Source organism: Thalassophryne amazonica, chromosome 4 (assembly GCF_902500255.1).
Source record: "Thalassophryne amazonica chromosome 4, fThaAma1.1, whole genome shotgun sequence".
Classification (NCBI taxonomy): Eukaryota; Metazoa; Chordata; class Actinopteri; order Batrachoidiformes; family Batrachoididae; genus Thalassophryne; species Thalassophryne amazonica.
Window position 1 is genome coordinate 108,891,698 of NC_047106.1, and position 18,194 is coordinate 108,909,891.

Here is an 18,194-nt window from a genome sequence, read left to right on the forward strand (position 1 = left end):
GGTGCAGTCGTCCTGGCTCCTTTGCAGAAGAGCACCCCCAGAGTATGATGTTTCCACCCCCATGCTTCACGTTTGGGTTAGTTTTCTTGGGGTTGTTCTCATCCTCTAAACATGGCAGGTGTCGCTGATTCCAAAAAGCTCTATTTTGGTCTCATCTGACCACATGACCCCTCCCATGCCTCTTCTGGATCATCCAGATGGTCACTGGTGAACTTAAAATGGGCTTGGACATGTGCTGGCTTGAGCAGGGGACCTTGCTGCCCTGCAGGATTTTAAACCATGACAGCATCATGTGTTACTAATGTAATCTTTGTGAATGTGGTCCCAGCTCTCATCAGATCATTGACCAGGTCCTCCTGTGTAGTTCTGAGCCTCTTTACAGCACCTCTCAAGCTCCATCTGCTGAAAGATGAACTGTCACTCCAGTCTGAGGTCAAGAGTCCTCTGGAACAGGTTTTCATGCAGGATTCCTCTGTACATTGCTGCATTCATCTTTCCTTCAATCCTGAGTATTGCTGTTACCATCATGCTTCACTGTAGGGATGGTGCCTGGTTTCCTCCAGACAAGATGCCTGGCATTCATGCCAAAGAGCTCAATCTTTGTCTCTTCAGACCAGAGAATTTTTGTTTTTCATGGTCTCAGAGTCCTTCAAGTACTTTTTGGCAAACTCCAGGTGAGCTGCAATGTGCCTTTCCAAAGGAGTGGCTTCCGTCTGGCCACTATACCATACAGGCCTGATTGGTGGATTGCTGCAGAGATAGTTGTCCTGCAAGGTTCTCCTCTCACCATAGAGGAATGCTGGAGCACTGACACAGTGACCACCGGGTTCTTGGTCACCTCCCTGACTAAGATCGTTCAGCTTAGACAGGTGGCCAGCTCTAGGAAGAGTCCTGGTGGATCCGAACGTCTTCCATTTATGGATGAAGGAGGCCACTGTGCTCATTGGGACCTTCAAAGCAGCATATATGTTTCTGTGCCCTTCTCCAGATTTGTGCCTTGAGACAATTCTATCTACAGACAATTCCTTTGACTTTTCATGTTTGGTTTGTGCTCTGACATGTACTGTCAACTGTGGTACTTTATATGTAGACAAGTGAATCAACTGAATTTACCCCAGGTGGACTCCAATTAAGATCCTTTACACAATGATATTGGTTTTTAATGCAGTGCCACTTGAGGGATCGAAGGTCACGGACATTCAGTGTTGGTTTTCGGCCTTGCCGCTTACATGTAGAAGGTTCTCCAGATTCTCTGAATCTTCTGATTATATTATGGACTGTAGATGATGGAATCCCTAAATTCCTTGCAATTGAACATTGAGAAACATTGTTCTTAAACTGTTGGACTATTTCTTCACGCAGTTGTTCACAAAGTGGTGATCCTCGCCCCATCTTTGCTTGTGAACGGCTAAGCCTTTTGGGGATGCTCCTTTTATACCCAATCATGATACTCACCTGTTTCCAATTAGGTGTTCTTTGAGCATTCATCAACTGTCCCAGTCTTTTGTTGCCCTGTCCCAACTTTTTTGAAATGTGTTTCAGACATCCATTTCAAAATGAGCAAATATTTGCACAAAAACAATGTCTATCAGTTTGAACATTAAATATCTTGTCATTGAATTGAATATAGTTTGAAGAGGATTTTCAAATCATTGTATTGTTTTATTTACATGTTACACATTGTCCTAACTTCAGTGGAATTTGGGTTGTACATGTGATTTTGGATTTTTTATATTTTTAATAAATTTGCAATTTTGCAAATTTGCATTTTTACATATTATGGGGTATTCTGTTTTGAATTTTGAGGGGAATAAATGAATTTCATCCATTTTGTAATAAGGCTGTATCATAAAATGTGGAAAAAGTGAAGCACTGAATACTTTCCAGATGCACTGTAAAACCTCAAAATTGGGCCCTGTGTGTTGAATGCATTAAATACACCATGAAAAAAATATAATTAGACATTGTTGCTTTCATGCTTCAGGCACCCTTCCTGCAGTATTAGAGGTCGACTCCAGGTGCTATGAAACTCCCATGTCCAACCTTTCCCCGGGTCACCATCAATCATGGAATACATGGGCTGGAATCATGTGGCTTGGCCGCCATCACTGGACATCACTGCATTTACATGACAATTGAAAGGGACTTCACTTCCTGCAGATGCCCGTCATGATCAGCATGCTTTTGTTGACTTGCTTTAAGAACCGGATGGTTTGGTGGATATTTAGACCACTGCACAGAAACCACAGTTCCCACAAATGCAGTGTCATGTAACACTGACTCTAAAATATGAATTTTGGAGGAAAATAAATGTAACTAGGTTTGTAAATCTGTAACGTTTCAGGTGACTACCCAGCGCCACGAGCAGTTCTGACGGGTCATGACCAGGAAGTGGCATGTGTGGCAGTTTGTGCTGAGCTGGGACTAGTCATCAGTGGGGCAAAAGGTCAGTGTGTTGTTGTTTTGTTGTCAGAAAAAGAGAGACTGTAAGGGACAATGAGCCTCAGAGTTGATCCTCTCCTCTGTGTTATCATTTGTTGTTTTATGAATGCTTGTTCACTGCAAACACAAGTCACCAGTCTGGCACCAATGTGGATTAATTTAACACTTTTACTTTGTGTTCTATGTATGAGTGATGGTATAAACCTTCAGTGTGACCTTGCATAATTAACTCCACTCTTGGCTTCACAAAAATCTTTTAGTTTTTTTTCTAGAACTTCTAAGGGTTTGCATTTCCTGCTTAGAAAATGATACAGTATGTGTCAAGATACATGGGCTCCAATATGATCCAAGAACGGTGTGTTTTACAGTGGAATGAGTCGATTCGATGAACTCTGGTACAATTCTTTGTTTAATGTAGACATTCATTTTACATAATAAATTAGAATAAGACAAAAGTAGCATTGCTTACCTTCAAAAACATATTTTATGAAACACGACAGACCTTCTTCAGTCTTCTAAACAAATATGTAGGACTGCTTTTTTGCATTTGCGCAATATCTCTAAAATTAGAAAGGTCTTGTCTCAGAGTGATGCTGAAAAACTAATTCATGCATTTATTTCCTCTAGGCTGGACTATTGTAATTCATTATTATCAGGTTGTCCTAAAAGTTCCCTGAAAAGCCTTCAGTTAATTCAAAATGCTGCAGCTAGAGTACTAACAGGGACTGACAGAGAGCATATTTCACCCATATTGGCTTCTCTTCATTGGCTTCCTGTTAATTCTAGAATAGAATTTAAAATTCTTCTTCTTACTTATAAGGTTTTGAATAATCAGGTCCCATCTTATCTTAGGGACCTCATAGTACCATATCATCCCAATAGAGCACTTCGCTCTCAGACTGCAGGCTTACTTGTAGTTCCTAGGGTTTGTAAGAGTAGAATGGGAGGCAGAGCCTTCAGCTTTCAGGCTCCTCTCCTCTGGAACCAGGTTCCCATGATGCACTGTGTGTTTCTTTCTCTTTTTGCTCTGTATGCACCACTCTGCATTTAATCATTGGTGATTGATCTCTGCTCCCCTCCACAGCATGTCTTTTTCCTGGTTCTCTCCCTCAGCCCCAACAAGTCCCAGCAGAAGACTGCCCCTCCCTGAGCCTGGTTCTGCTGGAGGTTTCTTCCTGTTAAAAGGGAGTTTTTCCTTCCCACTGTCGCCAAGTGCTTGCTCACAGGGGGTCGTTTTGACCGTTGGGGTTTTTCCGTAATTACTGTATGGCTTTGCCTTGCAATATAAAGCGCCTTGGGGCAACTGTTTGTTGTGATTTGGCGCTATATAAATAAAATTGATTTGATTTGATTCTGCTGCTGTGTTGTAGAGCATTAGAGTTGCCTTTTCTCGCCCTTTGTTCACCGCTGAAAGCAGCACCACATAGTGATAAGTGCTGCATACAAGAAGTCCAGAAGCAGCAGCCATGTGTTGTCAGCTTTGCATAGACAGCATAGCTTATCTTTCCACTTCTAAACAGGTGCGACAGTATTAAACTGTGACATAAAAATTCAAACAGGTAAATTTATCCATTATCATCCATCCACTATCAGACAGTTTTAGTTTTGTTCTTAATCCCGCAAAGTTAAAAATGTTCCTGTGATGGTCTTGTACACTCTTATATTTTCCAAGAGACTGATGATGTAGAAATAGCAGTGAAACAAGCTTAAAATTGAACAACTGACCAATTCCTCATACACTTCAGATGTGTATCAACGCAGTCATATCTGTGCATTTAAAATCTATTTTCAATTTTCTCAGTTGAGTGATGCATCCCTAATAAGTACATATAATAGTGGCTTCATCTTGGACTAACTCAGTCCTAATGGTGCAAGTCTGCCAAATCATGCTACACATTAATATGAAAGAAGAGGTAAAAACCTGTAGAAGTAAAATATCACAATCCTTTATCTTTTGAAAAAAGGTTGACCGTGCCAAATACTCTTTCACCTGTATTCAAGACTTAAACTGCACCAAGATATCAACACTTTATGGTATTAAACCATTTTTGAGTTTAACCATTTTTGTGTAAGCATAATGTCACCACTTGGTTGGTATGACACACTTCATCAGGTGTGCAGAGAACTCCTCCTTGGGATGATGGTGCCGATATACCTCCTTTGTTTCATAAAGTTGTTTATGTGCATGTCTATCATGGGATGTATAATTCTACCTGAAAACTGTTTGGATGGTGACACGGTATTTATAATTTACATCTACACACCACCACATTGGAACTGAAATGAAACAATCAATATATGCTTGTTGTGTGGACATGCAGCTTTAATTCAAAGGACTGAGCAAAAAATATTGCATTCACCACACGAGACACCCAGACAACTCTAAAGGAGCTATAGCATTCTGTGGCTGTGACTATTCATTGAGCAACTTTCGCCTGTTGCACCACCTGTTAGTGTCATGGCGGAGTGGCACAGAAAATTAATTTTGTTAAAAAGAAGACGTGTAATATAAGGTAGAATTTTCCAGAAGGCACATAGGAAGTCAAGCCAAGATTTGATCACTTTTCTTAAAGAGATAACCACATTCCTGTCCCAGTGTTTTAGGAACATGTCAGGTATAAATTGGGAGATAACATGAATATTGTATCCGGGACGTGACGCTATTGTGTTTGTGCTTGTTGTGTTTGTGATAAACTTTACGTATGCATTCATGTGAACACCATAACTTGACATAAAAACATGTGAAAGAAAAGATATAAGCAAAATTATTAGCACACAATTTAAACCCAATCTACAAGTCAATTATTTTAATTTTTACTTGCATTTCACACCCTGTCCAAATGTTTTTGAAGTCAGGTTCATATTTGTTCCATGCAGTTTGTTGTTCTCTCTTTTAAAATGTGTGTGTGTGTTTTGTCCTGTCAGAGGGCCCCTGTCTAGTCCACACCATCACAGGGGACCTGCTGCGGGCTTTGGAGGGACCGGACCACTATCAGAACCCACGTCTCATTTCGGTGTCCAGTGAGGGTCACTGCATCATCTACTACGACAGGGGCTGCTTCTGCAACTTCAGCATTAATGGAAAATTGCTGGCACAGATGGAAATCAATGACTCCACCAGGGTAAGAAGAACTGGGACCATATCTTACATCATGCTCAGCAGGATAACTCAAAACGTTTTGAACGGATTTTGATGAAATTTTGTGGAGTGGTTGGAAATGACAAGAGGAACAAGTCATTACATTTTAGTGGTGATCCGCATCACGATCCGGATCCCAATGCTAACGCGTTAGCATGTCTATGGCATTTTCAGTGTTAAAAGTTAGCATTAAGCAGTTGCAGCTGTCATCACGTTCGGGTGCATTTGTTTTCAAATTGTAATATTTCTTAAATTTATTTTTGTTTATATATTAATAATCTAATCATTATTATATACAATTTTAGAGAAAGAGACAAAAGAAACAGATCACTGTGCCAAGGAGGGAATCTCTTTAGGGTCAGTGACCCTATGGCCTTGTTTAGAGAAGTGTTTCATGAATGTTAAAAAATTCATATATTTGCAGTTTAGTTGAATAATAAATTGAATTTTGTCTCTTATTTGTTTTTGTCTATAAGCACATGCAATATCAATATCAGTGCTCAGATGACAGTAGCTTCTGGGAAAGGTGCAAGTTGCAATAAACTGTGATGCCAAGCACTAAGGATACATGCTATCCAGTCACAGCAGATGAAACTTTTTTACTACTGAGCAAACATCATTTTTAGACTTTTTTAGGTTCAATGATTCCACGGTGTGTAGATGTTATGGCGTCAGTGACCCATGGCCTTGGCGGAGGTTTGCACTCTCTGAGTGCTTCTAGTTTTCAATTGACACATTTGGCATTTTTAGGGTGTTACAGACACTGTGGTGTGTCCGTGGATGTGTTGGTCTTAAAGTGAAGGGTGGTCAAGTGCACTGCTCATGCACTGCTGTCTTTAGGCAGTACAAACTGGATACCACCAAAAATCCAATGTAAAGTTGAGAACAGACCTTTTCTGGTAATTATATGGTGCAATATTCAGACACACCTTACGTAGATGGGTAGTGATGTACATACACTCTGTGTGTACACACAGGGATACACATGGGCACTTATACCCCTATTCACGCATCAAACTAAAATGAGCCTGAATTGAAAATTCAAAAATTGAATAACTCTGCTTCATACCATGCTCTCCCCCGGGTTTGCAGAGCACCAATATTGGGGTAGGATAAGAGGTGTTTGTGCCTGATGGGGGAGGAGTTTTGGTAGATGCTGGTCCTGTAAATGATCTGTCACATTTTGACACTTTGCTTGCAGATCCATTTCCTCACCAGAAAACCTCTTACTTCTGTCACCCCAGTCACCTTTTAAATAGTAATGCGCCAGAATCAAGCATGCACAACTTCATAACAGAATCATAGACAACAATACAAGTGATTTAATTCATGTTAGGCACAAAATTAAAAGACTAAATATAACCCTTTGTGCCCTGTGCCTTATTTTCTATTGTAATTACACTGACAAATGCACCAGCACTGTGTTTTAGATGAAGTCTTATAGATCATCAGTGGTGGTGCAACAATTAATCAATTTTTAAATTGACTTTTAAATTAATCAACACTTATTTTGATAATTGATGGCTTAGGGGTAAGCACTGATGCTTCACAGCAAGAAGGTGGTAGGATCGCTTCCTGCCCTTTCTGCGTAGTGTTTGCATATTGTGCCTGTGTATTTGTGGGTTTCCTCTTGTCACTCTGGTTTCCTCCCACAATCAAAGACATGCTGTGGAACATCTCAGGGACAACAGATGGAAATTAGCTGATGGCTATAATCTGTCTTGTTTACTTCACTGTATGGTGATACTTGCACTGTCCCTTCACAAATAAACAATTGATTAATCATTTGAGTGATTTTTTTTTTTGTTTAAATAACCGAACTCTCTGATTTCAGATTCCTAAATGTGGATATTTTCTGTTGTATTTTACTAGTTCATTACTTTTTGTCTGGCAGTAAGAAGAATACCTTTGGGCAGTGGACAAAACAAAAATAAGAAAACAAATTTGAAGGCATCATTTTGTGCCCCAGAAAACGATTATCAACATTTTTCACAATTTTTCTGGCATTTCATGGATCTAGCAACTAATCAATTAATCAGTTGATTATTTTCTCAATAATTTGATTGTGAAAATAATCATTAGTTGCACCCCGAATTTCAATCATGAGGCCTTTAAGGACATGAAACTGACAAACAGACGCACCGTTAAGGTCACAGCACCATACAGTAGTGTTCAGAATAATAGTAGTTCTATGTGACTAAAAAGATTAATCCAGGTTTTGAATATATTTCTTATTGTTACATGGGAAACAAGATACCAGTAGATTCAGTAGATTCTCATAAATCCAACAAGACCAAGCATTCATGATATGCACACTCTTAAGGCTATGAAATTGGGCTATTAGTAAAAAAAAGTAGAAAAGGGGGTGTTCACAATAATAGTAGTGTGGCATTCAGTCAGTGCGTTTGTCAATTTTGTGGAACAAACAGGTGTGAATCAGGTATCCCCTATGTAAGGATGAAGCCAGCACCTGTTGAACATGCTTTTCTCTTTGAAAGCCTGAGGAAAATGGGACGTTCAAGACATTGTTCAGAAGAACAGCATAGTTTGATTAAAAAGTTGATTGGAGAAGGGAAAACGTATATGCAGGTGCAAAAAATTATAGGCTGTTCATCTACAATGATCTCCAATGCTTTAAAATGGACAAAAAACCAGAGACGCGTGGAAGAAAATGGAAAACAACCATCAAAATGGATAGAAGAATCAGTTCCAGGATGATCAAAGACAGTCTGGAGTTACCTGTAAGTGCTGTGACAGTTAGAAGACGCCTGTGTGAAGCTAATTTATTTGCAAGAATCCCCCGCAAAGTCCCTCTGTTAAATAAAACACATGTGCAGAAGAGGTTACACATCAACTGACCTAAAGAGAAATGGAGGAATATTTTGTGGACTGATGAGAGTAAAATTGTTCTTTTTGGGTCCAAGGGGCCGCAGACAGTTTGTGAGACGACCCCCCAAACTCTGAATTCAAGCCACAGTTCACAGTGAAGACAGTGAAGCATGGTGGTGCAAGCATTATGATATGGGCATGTTTCTCCTACTATGGTGTTGGGCCTATATATCACATACCGGGTATCATGGATCAGTTTGGATATGTCAAAATACTTGAAGAGGTCATGTTGCCTTATGCTGAAGAGGACATGCCCTTGAAATGGGTGTTTCAACAAGACAATGACCCCAAGCACACTAGTAAATGAGCAAAATCTTGGTTCCAAACCAACAAAATTAATGCCTCGCAGATGTGAAGAAATCATGAAAAACTGTGGTTATACAACTAAATACTAGTTTAATGATTCACAGGATTGCTAAAAAAGCACTTTGAACATAATAGTTTTGAGTTTGTAGCATCAACAGCAGATGCTACTATTATTGTAAACACCCCCTTTTCTACTTTTTTTTACTAATAGCCCATTTTCATGGCCTTAAGAGTGTGCATATCATGAATGCTTGGTCTACTGGTACCTTGTTTCCCATGTAAGGAAAGTACTCAAAACTTGGATTAATCTTTTTAGTCACATAGCACTACTATTATTCTGAACACTACTGTAGGTGTCAACCTGACTCCAGAAAGGGAAAAGAGGGTGCAGGTTTCTTTGTAACAACTCCAGCAGGTGATTTTACTGATTACAGCACACGTGATGAATTCATCAATGAAATCACCTGGTGATTTGTGCTTCATGTACACAAACTGTGTTTATTCCTTCCTATGTCTTTATGTGTGTATATGTTTGTCCATGTTGGATGAATGGCAATCTTTTTCGTAAAATTACTGTATTTGCGTATCTGTTTGTATCTTAATGTCAACCACATCTTAACTAATGCACGCTTTGTCTGTTAAAACTATGTAAGAGCAAGTACACTTCTTTTTAGATCCCACCTTCAAACACAGCCTCATACGACCATCCATGAAAAATGTACTTAAGCTCCCAATTTTCTATAGGAATACAAACTTCCTACGGGCACTGCAGTAGTTGCTAAATTAATTGAAAAAATAAATAAATAAATAAAATCACATGACCATTCTCAGCTTCAAACATTTTATATTCACTTTTGTCCCTACAAGTGTCAGTTTTCAGGCAAAAATAAGTGTTCCTTGCTTCCCATTGTAGGCCATGCTCCTGAGCAGTGACGGCCACAACCTAGTGACAGGAGGAGACAACGGTGTTGTGGAGGTGTGGCAGGCATGTGACTTCAAGCAGCTCTACATCTACCCGGGCTGTGACGCTGGCATTCGAGCCATGGATCTATCTCACGATCAAAGGTCAGAGGTCATATATTACCCATTGCACTGTAGACAGGAGAAAAATTTATTTCACCTTGATGAGCATTTAGACTTTTTAAAAAGCTTCGATGAGGGTCAGCTGCCTCTGACACAGTTATTTCAAAAAGATATCGTATTTCTGCTTGAAGCTTGGAATGTTCTGCCATTAAGACTCAGGATAGTAGAAACAGTAAATATTTAATCCACAGAAATATTGTACAAAATAGTAGGACAGTCTCTAGGGCCAGTCCTGGTCTTGACTGTGAAGGAATAAGTTGATCTCTAATCCTGTCATCAGATGAAGGCAGGGGTGGAGCCTACCCTAGTGTCAGACAGGGACAATCTGGTGGATGGAGGGTGGAGGAGGTCACATATTTTAAAATCGTGTGTTTCCTATTGGATGCGAGTTGATGAAGAAAATGTGGACCAGCTGCTTCCTATTAGAGATATCCTGGTCAAACTTACGCTACACTTTATTTCGCTATCAGGCAGTGTCATTACTTTACCATGTAGTCAACTTCCTTTTCCACACACTTATGTCAATGCCGGATACGTTTTTGCATCCTGTCAGAGAAGAAAGCAGGTGTCTTTTCTCTGCACCAGTGATGCACAGCTGCTTGCACCTCTGCATCATCAGTGTAAGAGTGTCCCTTCAGGTGTTCTTTCAGCTTCCTTTCAGTCCTTTGATTTGGTAAGATCCATCCAACTGAATTACAGGATGAACCAACTTCAAGCATCCACTGCTTTTGCAAAGTGTTCACATAGGGGTACGAGATGACAGGGTTGCCGTGTTCCAAAAATTCTAAGGACTAGGCCATCAAGACCTTTTGCACTGAAAGCACGACTTTGAATTTTCACCCTTCTAACTCCTTGCCCACCTCCTGACTGTTTTGACGTCCACACAGGCCTCGCGCTTGGCAGCACTCATTCATCAGTGAGTGTTCATGGGCTCACAACCCTCCGCTGTAAGGAATTCAATAACAGCACGTTGTTTCAAATGCACGACCATGTGCACCACCACTTTTAGTTAGTTACTGTGCACATGTTATGTTAAGCACGCTTCTGCGCATGCCTACAATTGCAGGTGAAAACTTTTTGGTGTAGCAATGCTCAATGAGTAAAAGATTATTCTTGTACCAGTGTCACTTCCATATCTTGCTTGTTGTTGAAATAATAGTGTTGCACTGTTTCTTTCTCTTTTTGCTCTGTATGCACCACTCTGCATTTAATCATTAGTGATCGATCTCTGCTCCCCTCCACAGCATGTCTTTTTCCTGGTTCTCTCCCTCAGCCCCAACCAGTCCCAGCAGAAGACTGCCCCTCCCTGAGCCTGGTTCTGCTGGAGGTTTCTTCCTGTTAAAAGGGAGTTTTTCCTTCCCACTGTAGCCAAGTGCTTGCTCACAGGGGGTCGTTTTGACCGTTGGGGTTTTACATAATTATTGTATGGCCTTGCCTTACAATATAAAGCGCCTTGGGGCAACTGTTTGTTGTGATTTGGCGCTATATAAAAAAATTGATTGATTGATTGATAACTTCTCAACTGACCATCCTGATTGTGCATCTGTGATTGTTATGCCATAGTAACCTCAGTACAACTTGTAGTCCAGTGCCAGTTTTGTGTCAAAATATTTTAAGACTACAAGTTTCTATGGGCCTTAATGAAACCCTGTCAGAAACTGAAATGTTACCTTGGTAATGGACAAAATTAAAATTGAGTCACTACTCATACCTCAATAATTATTGAGGTTAAAAAGCAGATGTTCGGTTAAAAAAAAAAAATGTGATAAACCCAAGATTTCTATTTGATCCATGCAAACAGTTTTCCTGAAAATGTCAAGAAATTTATCTTTTGAACCATCATGAGATACCCCCGGCTGTATATCAGTAATAGCAAACGTGTTCTATAGAAGAGATTTATTTAACAGATCATAAAGGATCACAGTTTAATATCTATTTGATGGAATTGTGGCATCATGGAAGAGAAAAGGTTTGGAGTTTGGGAATAATTTGACATCAAATTCAAGGTTATACAATCAGCCCAGAAATCTATCAGGGTGCCAATTATGATGCAGTAGCTCCTGCACTGTAGGAAAATTTGTCTGATTGATTTCTCTCTTCACTATCACAAAGGATGAAATATATGAAAACAAAATGGACAGGGGTTTTTTTAATCCTTATTTAAGCTCTTAGGTAAAGCAAGATGGAACTCTGGTGGTTTGTAAATTTTGTTGTAATGTTCCCAACAACAAGGATGGTTAATGTTAACGCTCTCTCTGTTCAAATAACTCAAAAAACTATTGCATTAATGAACATAAAACACAAAGGTGGCTCCCCAAGTCAATCAATCAATCAATCAATTTTTTTATATAGCGCCAAATCACAACAAACAGTTGCCCCAAGGCGCTTTATATTGTAAGGCAAGGCCATACAATAATTATGTAAAACCCCAACGGTCAAAACGACCCCCTGTGAGCAAGCACTTGGCTACAGTGGGAAGGAAAAACTCCCTTTTAACAGGAAGAAACCTCCAGCAGAACCAGGCTCAGGGAGGGGCAGTCTTCTGCTGGGACTGGTTGGGGCTGAGGGAGAGAACCAGGAAAAAGACATGCTGTGGAGGGGAGCAGAGATCGATCACTAATGATTAAATGCAGAGTGGTGCATACAGAGCAAAAAGAGAAAGAAACAGTGCATCATGGGAACCCCCCCAGCAGTCTACATCTATAGCAGCATAACTAAGGGATGGTTCAGGGTCACCTGATCCAGCCCTAACTATAAGCTTTAGCAAAAAGGAAAGTTTTAAGCCTAATCTTAAAAGTAGAGAGGGTGTCTGTCTCCCTGATCTGAATTGGGAGCTGGTTCCACAGGAGAGGAGCCTGAAAGCTGAAGGCTCTGCCTCCCATTCTACTCTTACAAACCCTAGGAACTACAAGTAAGCCTGCAGTCTGAGAGCGAAGCGCTCTATTGGGGTGATATGGTACTACGAGGTCCCTAAGATAAGATGGGACCTGATTATTCAAAACCTTATAAGTAAGAAGAAGAATTTTAAATTCTATTCTAGAATTAACAGGAAGCCAATGAAGAGAGGCCAATATGGGTGAGATATGCTCTCTCCTTCTAGTCCCCGTCAGTACTCTAGCTGCAGCATTTTGAATTAACTGAAGGCTTTTTAGGGAACTTTTAGGACAACCTGATAATAATGAATTACAATAGTCCAGCCTAGAGGAAATAAATGCATGAATTAGTTTTTCAGCATCACTCTGAGACAAGACCTTTCTGATTTTAGAGATATTGCGTAAATGCAAAAAAGCAGTCCTACATATTTGTTTAATATGCGCTTTGAATGACATATCCTGATCAAAAATGACTCCAAGATTTCTCACAGTATTACTAGAGGTCAGGGTAATGCCATCCAGAGTAAGGATCTGGTTAGACACCATGTTTCTAAGATTTGTGGGGCCAAGTACAATAACTTCAGTTTTATCTGAGTTTAAAAGCAGGAAATTAGAGGTCATCCATGTCTTTATGTCTGTAAGACAATCCTGCAGTTTAGCTAATTGGTGTGTGTCCTCTGGCTTCATGGATAGATAAAGCTGGGTATCATCTGCGTAACAATGAAAATTTAAGCAATACCGTCTAATAATACTGCCTAAGGGAAGCATGTATAAAGTGAATAAAATTGGTCCTAGCACAGAACCTTGTGGAACTCCATAATTAACTTTAGTCTGTGAAGAAGATTCCCCATTTACATGAACAAATTGTAATCTATTAGACAAATATGATTCAAACCACCGCAGCGCAGTGCCTTTAATACCTATGGCATGCTCTAATCTCTGTAATAAAATTTTATGGTCAACAGTATCAAAAGCAGCACTGAGGTCTAACAGAACAAGCACAGAGATGAGTCCACTGTCCGAGGCCATAAGAAGATCATTTGTAACCTTCACTAATGCTGTTTCTGTACTATGATGAATTCTAAAACCTGACTGAAACTCTTCAAATAGACCATTCCTCTGCAGATGATCAGTTAGCTGTTTTACAACTACCCTTTCAAGAATTTTTGAGAGAAAAGGAAGGTTGGAGATTGGCCTATAATTAGCTAAGATAGCTGGGTCAAGTGATGGCTTTTTAAGTAATGGTTTAAGTACTGCCACCTTAAAAGCCTGTGGTACATAGCCAACTAACAAAGATAGATTGATCATATTTAAGATCGAAGCATTAAATAATGGTAGGGCTTCCTTGAGCAGCCTGGTAGGAATGGGGTCTAATAAATATGTTGATGGTTTGGATGAAGTAACTAATGAAAATAACTCAGACAGAACAATCGGAGAGAAAGAGTCTAACCAAATACCGGCATCACTGAAAGCAGCCAAAGATAACGATACGTCTTTGGGATGGTTATGAGTAATTTTTTCTCTAATAGTTAAAATTTTGTTAGCAAAGAAAGTCATGAAGTCATTACTAGTTAAAGTTAATGGAATACTCAGCTCAATAGAGCTCTGACTCTTTGTCAGCCTGGCTACAGTGCTGAAAAGAAACCTGGGGTTGTTCTTATTTTCTTCAATTAGTGATGAGTAGAAAGATGTACTAGCTTTACGGAGGGCTTTTTTATAGAGCAACAGACTCTTTTTCCAGGCTAAGTGAAGATCTTCTATATTAGTGAGACGCCATTTCCTCTCCAACTTATGGGTTATCTGCTTTAAACTACGAGTTTGTGAGTTATACCACGGAGTCAGACACTTCTGATTTAAAGCTCTCTTTTTCAGAGGAGCTACAGCATCCAAAGTTGTCTTCAATGAGGATGTAAAACTATTGACGAGATACTCTATCTCCCTTACAGAGTTTAGGTAGCTACTCTGCACTGTGTTGGTATATGGCATTAGAGAACATAAAGAAGGAATCATATCCTTAAACCTAGTTACAGCGCTTTCTGAAAGACTTCTAGTGTAATGAAACTTATTCCCCACTGCTGGGTAGTCCATCAGAGTAAATGTAAATGTTATTAAGAAATGATCAGACAGAAGGGAGTTTTCAGGGAATACTGTTAAGTCTTCTATTTCCATACCATAAGTCAGAACAAGATCTAAGATATGATTAAAGTGGTGGGTGGACTCATTTACTTTTTGAGCAAAGCCAATAGAGTCTAATAATAGATTAAATGCAGTGTTGAGGCTGTCATTCTCAGCATCTGTGTGGATGTTAAAATCGCCCACTATAATTATCTTATCTGAGCTAAGCACTAAGTCAGACAAAAGGTCTGAAAATTCACAGAGAAACTCACAGTAACGACCAGGTGGACGATAGATAATAACAAATAAAACTGGTTTTTGGGACTTCCAATTTGGATGGACAAGACTAAGAGACAAGCTTTCAAATGAATTAAAGCTCTGTCTGGGTTTTTGATTAATTAATAAGCTGGAATGGAAGATTGCTGCTAATCCTCCGCCTCGGCCCGTGCTACGAGCATTCTGACAGTTAGTGTGACTCTGGGGTGTTGACTCATTTAAACTAACATATTCATCCTGCTGTAACCAGGTTTCTGTTAGGCAGAATAAATCAATATGTTGATCAATTATTATATCATTTACCAACAGGGACTTAGAAGAGAGAGACCTAATGTTTAATAGACCACATTTAACTGTTTTAGTCTGTGGTGCAGTTGAAGGTGCTATATTATTTTTTCTTTTTGAATTTTTATGCTTAAATAGATTTTTGCTGGTTATTGGTGGTCTGGGAGCAGGCACCGTCTCTACGGGGATGGGGTAATGAGGGGATGGCAGGGGGAGAGAAGCTGCAGAGAGGTGTGTAAGACTACAACTCTGCTTCCTGGTCCCAACCCTGGATAGTCACGGTTTGGAGGATTTAAGAAAATTGGCCAGATTTCTAGAAATGAGAGCTGCTCCATCCAAAGTGGGATGGATGCCGTCTCTCCTAACAAGACCAGGTTTTCCCCAGAAGCTTTGCCAATTATCTATGGAGCCCACCTCATTTTTTGGACACCACTCAGACAGCCAGCAATTCAAGGAGAACATGCGGCTAAACATGTCACTCCCGGTCCGATTGGGGAGGGGCACAGAGAAAACTACAGAGTCCGACATTGTTTTTGCAAAGTTACACACCGATTTAATGTTAATTTTAGTGACCTCCGATTGGCGTAACCGGGTGTCATTACTGCCGACGTGAATTACAATCTTACCAAATTTACGCTTAGCCTTAGCCAGCAGTTTCAAATTTCCTTCAATGTCGCCTGCTCTGGCCCCCGGAAGACAATTGACTATGGTTGCTGGTGTCGCTAACTTCACATTTCTCAAAACAGAGTCGCCAATAACCAGAGTTTGATCCTCGGTGGGTGTGTCGTCGAGTGGGGAAAAACGGTTAGAGATGTGAACGGGTTGGCGGTGTACACGGGGCTTCTGTTTAGGGCTACGCTTCCTCCTCACAGTCACCCAGTCGGCCTGCTTTCCCGGCTGCTCGGGATCTGCCAGGGGGGAACTAACGACGGCGAAGCTACCTTGGTCCGCACCGACTACAGGGGCCTGGCTAGCTGTAGAATTTTCCACGGTGCGGAGCCGAGTCTCCAATTCGCCCAGCCTGGCCTCCAAAGCTACGAATAAGCTACACTTATTACAAGTACCGTTACTGCTAAAGGAGGCCGAGGAATAACTAAACATTTCACACCCAGAGCAGAAAAGTGCGGGAGAGACAGGAGAAGCCGCCATGCTAAATCGGCTAAGAGCTAGTAGCTACGCTAACCTAGCGGATTCCTAAAAACACGCAAAGTGAATAATGTGTAAATAATTTAGAGGTGATTCAGCAGAAGGAGTGCTTTAGTTAAGGCACGTAAAGATTACACTGGGAAACAAATCGTAATCTAGATAACTAGATCAATCTAAATGCGCAGATTAAACAGCTAACAGATACAGAAAAACACCGCTGTGCTCCGGAACAGGAAGTGATACAATACCGCAGTGAGAGCCAACCACCAGTAGAGGCAAGCAAGAACTCAGAGAAAGTGCCGTGTTTCCATCCCAAGTGACTCGAAAACCATCTCCAAAGTATGATATTAGTTCTGCTCTGTCCTTTGTCAATATCATTTTGATCTGGGTGTGAATACTATACATTTTAAAGGATTCTTCTAACATTAAGAATTAGATCTATTTTCACAATTTTGCTTCTGCCTCAAGTGATATATGTAATCATGACAGTAATCAGAGATTGTGAACCATCAGCAAATCTAAGATATTCTACAACATTTTTAAAGTGTGGGTGGACATGGAGCATTTTAAATGTATTGTACTGTATCAGACAATTTTCTGTTGACTAAAAATTCCCAAAGCCTACAGCACATTGTCAAAGCAGTTCATTCCAACTCACAGTCTGGATGTGAACTATAGAATTTTCAATGATTAGACATTTTGGCGTCTCACTTTTGTCTATTAATCAGAATGAAATGAGCAACATTTGGTGTATGAGACTGATGACATCATGGGATCACGGCTAGGATATAAGCACATAAATGTTCAAATTCCACTTTACAGCCATGGACCAAACTCCCTTCAGCACTTCAATAACTTGGTTCTTCAACAGACTGACAACAGATTTTAATTGTTTCAAATCATGATCAAAGTAATCACACTACTGTCTAAAACATACATGTCAACCCCTTTGAGGGTCCACCTGTATAACCAAGTGAGAAAATCCATAAAATCAGCACAAAATCCTTATAACCTCCAAATCGCACCAAACTCAGTTTTATTACAGTACACACAACCGCATAGCGGTATCACATAACTGGGTTTTTGTCCACATATTATGAGTTGCCACAATGACATTAAAGTCAGGATATTAGTATTTCCTCCACAGTTGAATTTTAAACAATAGAGATCTAGTATTCATGCATCAAGCTGAATTTTATAGAAGTGAATGTGTCAAATTTAGTTATTTTTTACAGAAACAAGAACTGTGTCACTAGTGGAAATACATTAATAAAATCATGAAAAATAAATAGAATATAATGAACAAAATAAAACATACCACAGAACTTCATCAAGTGTATCGAAAATCGCCTCGCCAGTGCCGATGTTGCAGACGGGCATGTCAATGATCCTCGACTTCACCCCGTGTGTTTGACAGGGATGGGTATCAATAAGATTTTATCGATACCATTATCGATTCTGCTTATCGATCCAATTCCTTATCGATTCCCTTATCGATACCTCTTGTGATTTTTTTTTTTTTTTGTTTACTAAAAATAGGCTTTACAGGTTTTCTATGTTAGCGGGTCAAAGAGCTTTTTCTTATTGTGCACCCACTCTGTGGAACGGTCTTCGTGCGACCGTGAGGGAGATGGAGTCTG

The 18,194-nt window shown here is 40.0% G+C and overlaps 1 protein-coding gene across 1 annotated transcript in view; it reads left to right on the plus strand.

Annotated features, from left to right (window-relative positions):
* Window positions 1-18,194, plus strand: part of nbeab (neurobeachin b) — a 1,103,372-nt gene that overhangs the window by 1,078,668 nt on the left and 6,510 nt on the right. Inside the window, exons 54-56 of the mRNA XM_034168398.1 lie at window positions 2,345-2,446; window positions 5,368-5,564; window positions 9,690-9,841. Of these exons, the coding sequence (XP_034024289.1) occupies window positions 2,345-2,446; window positions 5,368-5,564; window positions 9,690-9,841 (451 nt within the window). The remainder of the gene's footprint in view (window positions 1-2,344; window positions 2,447-5,367; window positions 5,565-9,689; window positions 9,842-18,194) is intronic.